Source organism: Phalacrocorax carbo, chromosome 3, assembly GCF_963921805.1.
Source record: "Phalacrocorax carbo chromosome 3, bPhaCar2.1, whole genome shotgun sequence".
NCBI lineage: Eukaryota > Metazoa > Chordata > Aves > Suliformes > Phalacrocoracidae > Phalacrocorax > Phalacrocorax carbo.
In genome coordinates this window covers 80,530,168-80,543,224 of record NC_087515.1, presented here as the reverse complement: position 1 = coordinate 80,543,224, position 13,057 = coordinate 80,530,168, and the positions used below count along the sequence as shown (strand labels likewise).

The window sequence follows — 13,057 nt, the reverse complement described above, 5'->3', positions numbered from 1 at the left end:
TGACCACATACAATCCACCCGAGGTTTGATCTAATGGGAATTTAACAGCATTAAACTCAGCGACAGTTTCTTAAGGCAGTAAATCTTCAACTTATAAAATAAGCTATATAAAATAAGCACTTCTAATTTCCTGGACATAGAATATGTGGCTGGTAATTTACTTTTTTTCTCCCATTAGCTGTTTTCAAATCCGATGATATATAGCTATGGTCAAAAAGGGACTTCAGAGTTGCATCTTGGTTTGAAATCTTATTAACTATCAATATGGAAATGCTTAAGATGCTGCCATCCTGTTGAACAAAATTCCAAATGCGATCAGATGTATGAGGAATAAATAATGAGTGAAAATGTAGGTCCAGATGACATCATTGGTTAAGACTTCCAGTTCTCAAAACAAGAAATTTTGAATTTTGCAGGGTGGGATAGGGAAGGAAAAGGATGGGTTTGCCCTGCAATCTTTCAACTGTTTGAGCAGAAGAATATCAAAACCTAGAGAACTCACAGTTGACCAAATCTCATAATCTTCCCCCTTTAGACATTGGTTTGGGAAGAGACTAAAACTGGCTGCTCCTTGAAGGTTATCCTACCTTAAGACCTGGTATGTTCTTTCTCGGGCAATTAAATGCTAGTAAGAAATGGGAACTAGGAAGAAATTCCTCATATTCCTGTAGCAAAGGCTGTGGCCCAGCCAGGTAAGAGGGGCTCAGTGGATGCAGAAGTGGAAGTCCAGTTCCTTCTACTTTGTTTAGTATTGGATACTAGAGTATTAGTTACCAGCACTGCATAGTTAGCTGGATATTTATTCTAAGTTAATTAGCTAAGGTTCCCACTATAGTCCAGGAACCTCAAGAACAAGTAATTCTGCCCTAAAATAAGTGAGATGAGCTGTAATCTGGAGGTATCTCTTTATCTCTGTTGTCCATCCAGTGATCCTAGACACCCAGTTTACACTGGATGCTTCATTTCTATGTTGCAAAGGTTTGGGAAGGTAACTCTGACATTTAGTCATACCGATCTCGTAGAACCGGGACCAGTAAATTTTTGATTTTTTTTTTTTTTTAACAAAGACACATCATTCTCACATTAACAAGACCATTGAGAAGAGCCATACTGGGACAATGAAAACGTCTTAAAATGTGTGGCAATAAGGGAGAAATAAATCTTACTCTGTGCTCAAAATTGTGGTCTGTTGTAAGGTCAGGATCCTATCTATACAATTAAACCTAAGTAAACAGACTTCTGTAATTGCTTGTGGAATTAACAAAGAGCAGATACATATCTTATTATGCAACTCCATAAAAGACTTGGGTCAAAATTAAGCAGGAAGTAGGTGGACCAAAGAAGCATTATCGTATTAAGATAAATTTTATTAAAACCTATTACAAACCAATCGGCAAATTAAAATTAATGAAGGATACTTCATCTTTAGCAATTATATCCTATATCTGCAAGCATATATAGCTTCTATTTATGAAAAACTATTACATATTTAACTCAATTTTGAGGAAATGACCCAGACAAAAAGTTACCGCAAATGAAATAGTAAAACCAAGATGTAGTGCTCTGGGAATACCATTTTGTTTGATAAGAAGGTATTATGAATTACTCCCATGGCAAATTACTGCATCATAAACACCACTGTTTTGGTGCATTTCCCTTGCTGACAACATCTCCAGCAATTTATCCACCAGATTCTTGGGATACAAATAAGGCATCACCATTAAATAACGATGGGTATGTTACAGAGATGAGTAGGACTTTTTCCAGCTTTTTCCGCTGGTGAAGAGATACACAAAATTGTCAACAATACAGTGAATGGACAAAGACAATCAAAGGATTAAGACAAGGACTGAATGGGAAAAACATGGAGAGAAATACATCAAAGGAATTACGAAAAGGAGAAAAGAGGTTGATTTTTAGTGAGTGACTTGGTTTCCTTGCAGCATAAAAGTCAGCTAAAAAAAACCCCAAAAAGGTCAAATGCCTGCCTAGAAGAAGTTGGACCTCCTAAGGGAGTGTGGAGGGGTTGACATGTCACTGCACTTGTGGAGCTGACTGTTTTCATATGAACTTCAATCACATTCACTAAATATAAGAAGAGGGTCTATTAATAAATTGTGCAAGAACAATCTGGAAGAGGTACATTCTGAACTCAAAAGTTCACACCTTCTGCAAGGTTCTGCAAATTGTTTATTTTTTTTTCTGTAATACCAAAAGAGTCTAAATAGCCAGTGCTGTTGTCTTGGGGATCTAGAGTCTGGGGCCATGTGCACCTGCAAATAATGAAAGCTAGCCAGGTCTCCTGCAAAATAGACTTTTTTTTTTTTGGGGGTGGGGGTGGGGGTGGGGGGGGAATCAGTTCAAGATAAATAGCTGCATTTTTAAATCCTTAAGTCTACGGAACTTGACCTTGCTTAAAAAAATGCAATAATTTTATTGGAAAATATTGTGTTTGTGCAAGACTTTTTAAGTAGGTTGCAAAAATCAAAACAATCTAACAAAAAACATCAGGTAACATTGGACAACATACAGATCTAATATATGAGTAAGGAAAAAGTTTACTTTTCTACTGAGTAAGTAAAAGGCAAAAGCAGATGTGAGTATCGAAGAGGAAGTAAGAGAAAATGTTGTCATTTTCCTTGCTGAGCTTGCAGTTTTGTTGCTCTGCTTGGACTGATTTACCTTTATGCCAGGTCTCTCCATATTCACCACCACCCCTGATGTTCGCCACTGCTAGGACACCCCCTAAGTGTTGCACAAAAATAAGTCTTGACACACTGAAAAGTGAAACAGAGAGAGGATTATTTTTAATTTCCTATTTTTATATCCCTACCACTTTTACAAAAATACTTTGAGGAAGATCTCTCCCCAAATCCATGATGAAATCATAAATGAAGTCCCCCTTGATGGCAAAGCCAGGCTTTTTTCAATGGTTATCCATGGAAATGAAACCCTCTGCAGCCTCAGGAGAGGAACGAACCAGTGCTGGTCCATTCTTCCTCCTTTAGTTCTGCACTTCAGAGGAGAGTGGCCAGTGGTTCTGCCTAACACAAGACCCCTCAGGATACGTCACTATTTTTTTATCATCTTCAAAGCCTTCAGTGTGGGGACTAGAGCTATGCGGTACCACTGTACCCTCCTAGCTTTCTGAACTGTTTCTCTTCTGTGGGTCCTCTGCACTTCAGAGAGTAAAGGAAGCCTCAGCCCAAATGAAGAAAGCAAAGAATTAAAACTTAAGATCAGCACCTGATCTTTGTTTATGTGCAGATATTTTCAACTTCTGCTCAATAAACTTTTTTTTGGACCTTTATAAAACTGTCTTTGCAAAGAGAAACCCTGCTTCTACCATTGTTTTGTGCCAGGGTCTGCAGTCAAGTTCTGGCCAACCCTCTTCATATTTATTTTTCACTTACATTGCTAAATACAAAACAAATGGTAAAAAATAAAACTACAAGTTCTACCTTCCCTAGTATCTCTACAACCTGGCTGAAAGCTAAAGTAACTTTTTTTAAAATGTCAAATTGCAAAAGTATCAAAGCTATTGCTATCTTTTTAAAAGGGACTGAAGTAATTTAAATTATATTTAACAATTAAGAAGAGAAATAGTTCTCTGATCCATTGAGGCAGTAGCTTAACGTAGCAGAAGCTCCAGATGGCAAACCACGCATATGCCAAGGAGACCAGAAAATATTAAAAATTAATCCCAATAAGTCTTTTTTTTTTCCTATAGTAGGTTAGATTTCTTATTTACTTGAAATCTTTGCTTATCGAAGAAAACACTGCCTGCAGAAATTAATCCTATTCAACCACAAGAGCAAGGATTGGGCCTTTTTACCTTGAAATCTCCCTACTGCTTATCAGGAACATCTTGAAAGACAGTAGTTCCACAGTGTGTGTCATGTGGATGTAGTACCAAAACAGGTAAAAGTTTTGTACCTCCCACATCAATTATCTATGTACTGGCACTTGTTCTTGAGGGTATATAGCAAGGACTAAGGAAACAAAAAGAAAAGCAGGAGGACAACTGATAAGAGATTTCTGTATTTTCATAATGCATCAAAGGAAAAACTTTCCACCCAGGCTGCTTATCTGTGGCCATCAGATGGCTCATGAGGCTTCTGTAAAATCAAATCTGAAGTCCATCACTGTGAAATGTGTTTTCCTTAGATTGCTGTGATGTGGTGATCAGATGCAAGATTGATATTCTATAAGCACACTGTGCAAAGGTCAAACTCCAGGATGCCTAATTTCGACAGATTGCTCCACAGCTAACGTGGAGTAGCCTGATAGTAGGTTGCCTCATGAGATTGTGGCTTCTTAATTTTTGGTATGTTAGATCCACAAAACCCCCCAGAATATTCTGCACTTCTTTTCCCTGTCTCTGTCCCAAACAAAACAAACTTTTTGGTCCAAACTTAACTGTTCTCCTAGTAATCAAAGGGAGCAAGTATAGGAATTGCAGGTAAGACAAGAGCTTGCTACCAAAATATATTGCCTAAGGATATTTAAAAAATAAAAAATTCCAGACTAGAGCACATCCTCTTCCATCTGCTGAAAGACACTGTGTCCATGTGAGGGATCAGCATACTTAACCAGCAAAGAATCTGTGAGCAACGCAAAACCAAAGAACAGAATGCACCCTATCCTGTCCATGGACTCTAACAGAGATGGTACCTTGATAACAATTTTTGGAGGGATCTAAGTGACTTACGATCTCATAGGATATGCAGTACTCTTATTATAGGAAGCTAGTTCCCATTTCCACAAGCAACTGATTTTTCTGTCACACAGACCCTCAATGTGATAAAGCCCAGAGTTTGATAACTATAATTATATTGCCCAAATTATAAGTAAGGTTTATTACATCTGTACTCACTCTCAGCAATACTACTGGGATTTAGATGCTTCAGAAAACATTACCCCATATACCCCAACACATACATCCAATAACATCACTGCCAATGACTATCAATGAACACCCGCTCCGGTATGGTCAGTAGTAAAGTGAGTCAAGACCCTAACTTGACCAATACTTTGAGGTAGGTTTGCCTAGAGCCTGTAACAAGCTTTCTCAAAGTGAATTTTAAGTTCAAGGAATGAGGTTTTACAAGTATATAATCAGGACTCATTAACTTTTAAAAAAAGTGAAAATTCCAAGTGATCAGACAGCACAACATTCAAGGCTCCCGCTTCCTGTGTTCTTCCAGGTGGGTTCTTGCTTCCAGATTTGATTTCAGGTCAACTTGGTGTCTGAGTCTCAGCAAACTGTCCAGTCACCCTGGATGCCTATAAAATGTCTCATTCTGCAGAGGAAAGTCTGGTTCCCTGCTTTTCCCAACAGTCTCCATAGCCTTTTGCTCATTATCCTTGTTTTTCCTTCTCTCCTGGGAGCAGGGTAAGGAAAGAGTAAAGGAAAGGGCTACAGGGCCAGGAAGAAGCCAGTGGAGGGAGCGGAAGATAGGTCCTTCCCTGGAGGGCTCCTTCCAGACCCTGTCACTCTTAAGGAGCATAACACAAGAAATAAGAAAACAGGTTTTTTTCTTTCTTTTTTACAGCATAGAACAACGTGAGGAGCTGTGCTTCAAGGAGTAAGAATGCTTTCCCAGAATTACTGATCTGCTGTGAGGCATTATAGCTGACAGAGAAATGCAGGCTAGTGCACTGGTGTTGGGGAAAAAATCCTGAGTCAGTGCACTTGGTTGCTTTCTTGGCTTTTGTGGAGCAGCAGGGAGTGGTAATAAAGTCACAAAAAAGAGTAATCTTGCATTCTGCACGCCTGGCTGCTATATTGCCTGACCCTTCTGTGGTCTTACAGTCTCTCCTTGGACTACCTCTTTGCTTAAAGGCTTGGAACAACCTGGCCCTGCAGCAGTGAAATGCAGTTTTGGAGTCTGCTTCACAACCAGCCACATTCCACGATGCAGTAGATACGGCTTCTCCTGTACCCACACAGGCACATACAGAACAGTGAAGGGAAACACGTTGGTTCCTGCAGGGTAATTAGCTGAATTTGAGGTCATTTGTAATGGCGTTTCCCCAGCAGCTCTGCCACACCACTGGTGTCAGTTCCATCAGCCTTAACTTGTACTTGCTATGCAGGCTGTATGATTAATGACAGTGCTCTAGCAGGCATCATACTCAGAATGCTACCAAATGCAGCTCTCCAGGCCAGAGGAGCATATAAAAGATGCATGCTTGCATTCAAAAATAAACCACTACTGTAACTGACTTAATGACTTTGGCCTGTCATTCTCACAGTTATTTTTGGATCCACTAACCTGTTGGTTTGTTTCTATTGCTTTCAGTGGAAAAGATTTTATTTTCATTTTTCTTGTGTTGGAGAAAAAATGAAAAGCAAAATCAGCTTCTGAATTAAGCAGAAATGAGCTCCCCAAGCCAGAGTGTTGGCTCATGTTAACAGGTGCGAAATACCAGTGACTAAACATTGTACTGGCTTGAAGAAATACAGGACAGAAATGAACCACTGGGAAGGAGTAGGTGCAGTGTTTTGTGAGAAGTTATGAGCCTTAAGTTCAAATAAAAAATCAGGAACTTTTTTGTTTGTGTTTTTAAAAGTAAGCTAGTTACTACATGGCTGCATTTCCATAGCCATGTCTCGGCTCAGGATCAGGTGAACTGTGTGGCAAGCCTCGGCCTTGACCATCCTGTGCCTGCTTTCTAGTGCTCGTGCCTGTGCTCACCTACAAAAAATGACTGAATCATGATGTTGGACTGTGGCTGGAGCGCACTTGGACCTGGGAACTACCTGTGGAATATTGCAGTGCATAGTAGCAGGGATGTAGTCAAACATTACTTGAATCTGCCAGGTAAAGGGGGGACTGGATGTCCTGCCTTTCTGGCCTAAATTCTCAATGACAATTTCCTTTCCCTGATCTTTTCTGCCTACTTTTGGAATACACTTCCTCACCGAGTACTCAGTTCTCAGGTTATTAACCATAAAGACATATTTCAAAGCTTTGGCTTCTCTTATTTTTCTTTTAGAAAGAAAAAGGCTGCGAAGGGACATGTTGATATTACAGGGGAAAAATGAGGAGGGAGGTGTGGCAAATCATGCTTTATTTACATTGACGGATAATGTATTTTGATCTGGGGATGACTGATTGTTCTCTGTGCATTTACTTTTAAGGGACTGTTACAGATTCATCTTCTTATTTTATGAACTGTATAATAAAGGTTTCATACGGTTCAGAAAGACACAGGTCACTGCTTCCACCTCCCATCTTCCTCTCTTCTGACTGCCAGCTGACTGACTGGCGCTGTTTGCTGGACTCCTGTGAGAGTCAATTTTAACTTGCCAAAATGGCAGAAACCCACACACCTCTTTATGTTGGGCTAGTTTTCTGCCATTCTTGTGAGGTAAATCAGCTTAGCAAAGGTTCCAGCAAGCACCAGGGCCAATAAATGGCAGGTGGAAGGAGGCACCATGAGATACCTTACCCTTTTGCCAGCAGCCAGCTCGTGTCAGCTCTGCAGTATGTGAAATTTTATCTTAAATCACTAGGTACATAATATTTACTTTAAAAAAAAATTCTAAGTTTTATCACAGTTTTCAGCATCTGTAATAAACTGTAATAAATCAGTGCTTGAGCTTAATCTAAAAAGGAATTTAAAAATTATTCTGGTTATGTAATTGTGTCTCAGAAACCACAGGAAAGTAAAAATGTAGCTTTACAAGGCAGATAAAAACCATCCATATAATCAGAACACAAGATGGGAGGTCCATTTTTAGACAAGGTATTTGCTAGAAAGAACAAGAAACTGTAAATGCTCATTGAAAAAAAACAATCAAAGTGACCCAGAAGAGTGAGCACTACAAAGGATTTCTTGAAGTGTGCTGACTCTAAAGCAAAACTGGTAGCACCTAAACTTAATAGGGTAGTTTCGTAATAAATGATTTTTGTGTTGGTGAGCTGCTCTTCCACTACCTGAAAAATCACTCTCCATTCAGTCCTTTGTATTTCTGTTTTCCCCTGCCTCGCCCAGGAACATTTCTTAGGTATTACAGGTAATCACTGCCTCTTGGTAAGCCTATTCAAATTCCCTTGCTGAGGAAATAAGCCTTTTCTTTAAGGAGATCATCTATTCAGTAAAGCTTATGGCTTTTGAGGGCTACAAATCCTGTTTTGCACACAGCATTTTTGTTTCACAATGCATTGCTCTGCATATGCAGAGCCCATATCATGTGCATCTCACGACAGAATCGTCTTTCCTCTTTCCTGATTATATGGGAACACAGTAAGGTTTTGCTTCTGCTGTAATCTCCTCAAAAGTATAATATGAAAATACAGCAAAATTTTAGTTATTTACATTAATTTAAACAAACATTTGATTTTCTATAATATTTAGTCATAGGCAATTGTGTAGCTTGGAAAAAAAGAAAACTTCCTAAGTTATCAGTTCAGTAAAGGGCTCAAATACTTGCTTAATGTAATATGTCCATACGCTTTTCTGTTGAGCTCAGTGACAAAGCAGGAAGAGGTTAAGGTGTGATCCAAAGGGCAGGGTGCCTGCTGTAAACCTCAGAACAGGACAGCACTTCTCTGCTCTGACACAAATTTCTTCTGTGACCCTGGGCAAAACCCTTGGATTCAGAACTAACAAAGCAGACAAATGATGCCTGGACACTGATGTGCAGTCCTTATGGCCCCCATCTTGCGTCTCAGGGACCTGAAATGAATTACTCTGTCAGATCCATAGTACACTCTGCCCTCAGTCTGTTAATACCAGATACTTCAGAAGAAGGTATAAATTACCCTGCTTACCTGTAGCTTGGTGTAATTGATATGTTGAAGCCTCCATATCCATACAAGAAGGCAGGATGAGAACCGTCCAATTTAATTCCTTTCTTGTGAATAATAAACATTGGGATCTTAGTACCGTCTTTGCTAGGGTAGAAAACCTAAGACAAGAGAAAAAGAAATCTGAAATGCTGTTATTATCGTAACTCTCCACAACTGCTGTTAACAAGAATCGGAGGTGACCACTTCCACGGTGTCCAATGGGTAATACTTTCCAAGCAATCTGCACCAGTTGCCCAGGTCAGGTTCAGAAATAGCCATCCCCGCTTGGTTGCTTAACAGCTCTGGAAAATGTATCAAAATGAGACAATACAAAAGGTATGACAGTATAATTTTTACGTATCTTATCTATCAATTCCTCATACAAGGTGGTTTAAGAAAACGCTACAAAACCAATAAAAGTCTCTGCTAGGGAAGACTGGCATTGTGAAAAAGCAAGGACTGCATGGTCCACCGTATATGAAAGCAGCAGAGGCTGAGCTGGCAAGGAGAATGAACAGAACTAAAACCACATTTCCAATCTAAAATTATAATTTCTAAACATTTCTCCTTTTTAAAAATTCAAAATTTCAGACACTCGAGAACAATGGACAGAGAAGAAAGAAACTCATAGTAGTGTGGTGACTTAGTGAGACCCCACTAATCATTACATTGTTGTGCATTTCAGAGAGCTATGTTTCTACCAAATAAATACGTAAGACACTCTGAAGATCTCATCTTGTACCACTGAAATCACAGAGAATTTCTTTACATCAGTTGATGCATCAGTCTTTGCTTGTAAAAACATAAACTTAAGCACAAGCAGAGGCCAAAGATATTTAAATAAGTCACTGTATTTTGAGAAATGTTGTTAATGCCAATGTATTAATACTAAAACCAATCTGAGTCACTCCACACATCGGATTCAAGTCAAAAGAGTAAACTTTGAATAGCCGTTTCTTACCAGGCCTTGTGAAAACAGCGAAAAGCTGACTACTCAACACATGTACATGCAGCATGAATTCATGAAAGCAAGTCTGTATCCAGCAAAAGTGGACTAAGAATTGGCCAGTCTTTCTAGGTTGTCTCAATGACCACTGCACCTCATCAGGGTGGTAACATAAGGCATGATAGAAACTTTTGTAGCACTCGGTGCATTTTCAGACATTACCTGGCAACTAGAACCAGAAGCCCTAATGCTGTAGAACCCCCAAGCCCATCCAGCAAGACAACTGAAAGGGAGAGCAGTGGATGTTGTTTACCTTGACTGTGATTCTTTGAACTACCCACAGGCCTTTCAGGAAATCAGCTCCCAAAACACCAAGTATCCACGTAGCACATGTTTTCATACGTCCTTCTATTACTGCCAGAGCACTGTGTGAACTTAAAAGCTGTATTCCATGTACACAAAGATACACTGCAATTGCTTAACACAGTTCCCATATCTTTTTGGTTTGATGCATGTATCTGCCTGCATGCTCTAATTTAGGATCCAGGGTGTCTTATTTTGCCAGTCAAACAAAACACGTGGGTGTGAACGCAGTTTACCGCTTGCCGTAAAGTTCTCGTTGACTACTTTTGTTTGCTTTGCTTTGCTTTTAGCATCGTTATTTGCAGTTCCTAGTCTAATTAGAACAAAGAAGTAACAGAAGAATGACATTCTTATTTTGTTGCATGTTTACAACCTCTTGTGCTTTTAAAGGAAATAGACGTACCATGCTTTATAAAGCGCACGATCAACAGGAACTATTTTTATAACACGCGAACCCCAACAGTAATATGAATCTGTGCAACACATTTATTCTGAGCATTGCCTGTAATGTGAAACATGTAAATCCACCTGACATGTTGAAAACAAAATAATCACATATAATTTTAGGTTAATCATTGCTAAGGAAATGTGAGAAATTTCAAATGAAACCACATCTACCTCTGACAGCGTCACCAAAACCTGTAGACATATTCCAGATAAAATTCAGTATTTCACAATTCCCAGCAGATGGAAAAATTCAGAACAAAAGCCTGAAGGCATTTTTACACAGAAGAAATCACTGTTTCCAACTTATGCAACAACTGTACCTATAACTGCACACTATAAACAATTAAAATATCTGATGGACAGGAGAACTGCTGAGGCTGGTGAGGAGGAGTTCCAGAGAGACTTCTCTCTGAAATGCTATCCATCAACTCCAGCTGTTGCTGGCAATTCACACGAAGTGAGCAACTGGCCCTTCTGTGTTTCCAGTCACTTACTGCTGTTAGCCAGTCCTTTCCTGATGATTAAAGGATGCCACTAATTTTCATGCTTCTTTCTGAACAAGGGGCTTTTTTGTTTGTTTGTTTTTAAACAACTGTCTGAAAACTGGTTTCAGTAGGGCTTTTATCATCATCAGTTAAGCTTAAATAACACACCGTTAAATGAAAACTCAACAACAATAAAAAAAGGTGCATGTCAAGGTGACATTTGCAATTTAAGAGTTTTCACTCCTATCTTTGCTAAAATAATGATTACCTCTCCCTCCAAGATGAACAAATGGGAGGGGGTTGGAAATCAATTCAGTGAGACACCAAGATATGTGAAACTATTTAAGCTTCCCCAAATAGATTATTTTCAACAACTGATTCAATCTCACCTTTAAATTAGGTGTTATCTCAGAAGGAAGTCCAACGGTTTGTTCATGTAACCAATAAAGGGACGCACTTCTATCTCAAAGATTAAGGTAAACTGCAAAGGGCAAGCCCTAAAAAGAATTTCCCAAGGTGATATTTCATGCCTAATTTTAGAAGCTGTCAGCTTTTACAGGAATGCTCATAAAAGGGTACTACTGTTTTCTGCTTTATCATAGACAGGAGTGATCTACTTGTACCAGCCACATTATATTACTATTGCTCATACATTTTCAAATAAAGACTCGTGTAAGTACATCCATTAGCATATGTAAGAAGAGGACAAATTACCAAAATTATTTTGGAGGGAAAAGGATGGAGAACAACGCTTCAGACATTATTACGAATGCTGAAACTCACCATTCAAGGAGGCATATGCTAAAAATAAATATCTTCAGCCTCTAGGAATGCACCGGCAATGCTTTGTGGTTGACAGGGTACTCCTGCCACACGCAACCCTTTGTGCTATTCTAGGAGCATACCACCGGAGCAGTACAGCAGCCCTGAAATAGTTGTAGCTAACTTCAGCTCACACTAATGTCCCTATCTGTAACACAGCAGAGAGGTCTCAGTGCCAGAGTCATGTTCAATTTAAATGCTGGAACCTGAGGCATAAACTTATAGCCTGTATTCTTATTATTATGACCCAGGGAGAAAGCAACACTGTTCACACAATTACTCATTACTATAAACTCCGTGAAGATTAAGCTATATAAGCTAAACAAACAAGTCATTCTTCTTTAGTGCATACATATATATTTAAAGAGTGGTGTTTTGTTTGGTTGGTTGTTTTTGTTTTGTTTTTTTTTAACTTATCATTTGAAAGCAATTTACACTCCATTTTCACCTAAAAAATGAATGGAAGTGTACTTCCAAGACAGCTTACAGAGTAAGTTTCACAAGTAAATACAGTTAATGGCTATGCGATAGGATTTGTAAATTTACTTAGGAGTTAAGTAGGATAAAAAAGTTCCGTACATTCACTCCTGGGGAGGTCTTTGTCCTCCTAATTATTATTTGCTTTAAATGTGCAGTATTTATGTTAGGTGACCCTTCACTTAGAGAAAAGGGGAACAGCCAGGAGGCAAAATTAAGTATTTTAGCTTTTGAAAAGCTAAGAGGATTTGAAAATGAGAGGTTGAAGACAAAGTTTTTCTTTCATTTGTGTACAGAGAAAATATGGCTATCTGTTTTATATATAAAAGATAATGGCTATAGCCAGACATTGAGACTTAAAACACAACTAAAAATAATTTTGGCAATCATCCACTATGCACTTCTCTTGTCAGTATTTTTGAATATTAAAGCGATAAAATCATCACAACAAATAAAGAAATAAAACTGAGCTGCCTGAATACTCACAATGTGCCACATAATTAAAAATACCTAAAACTACAGAAATTGAATAAAAACTCCAACTTCTAAAAATTAAAAAACTCAGCAATTTGTGGGTATTCAGTTTCATTTCTTCTCCCTTTCAGAAATGTTTTCTGTTTATATAATGGAGAGAATAAAAGATGTATCTAATTACAAGTGTTCAGGGAAAAAAGTGCTTGCACACCTGAAATTATTCTACTTTTACAAAACCAAAA

The 13,057-nt window shown here is 38.6% G+C and overlaps 1 protein-coding gene across 1 annotated transcript in view; it reads right to left on the bottom strand.

The window, feature by feature from the left end:
* The window catches only part of PREP (prolyl endopeptidase), a 106,983-nt gene that overhangs the window by 8,748 nt on the left and 85,178 nt on the right, over positions 1–13,057 (bottom strand). The window contains exons 11-12 of the mRNA XM_064447535.1: positions 8,784–8,920; positions 2,683–2,777 (exon numbers count right to left, since the gene is read on the bottom strand). Coding sequence (XP_064303605.1) covers positions 2,683–2,777; positions 8,784–8,920 — 232 coding nt within the window. The remainder of the gene's footprint in view (positions 1–2,682; positions 2,778–8,783; positions 8,921–13,057) is intronic.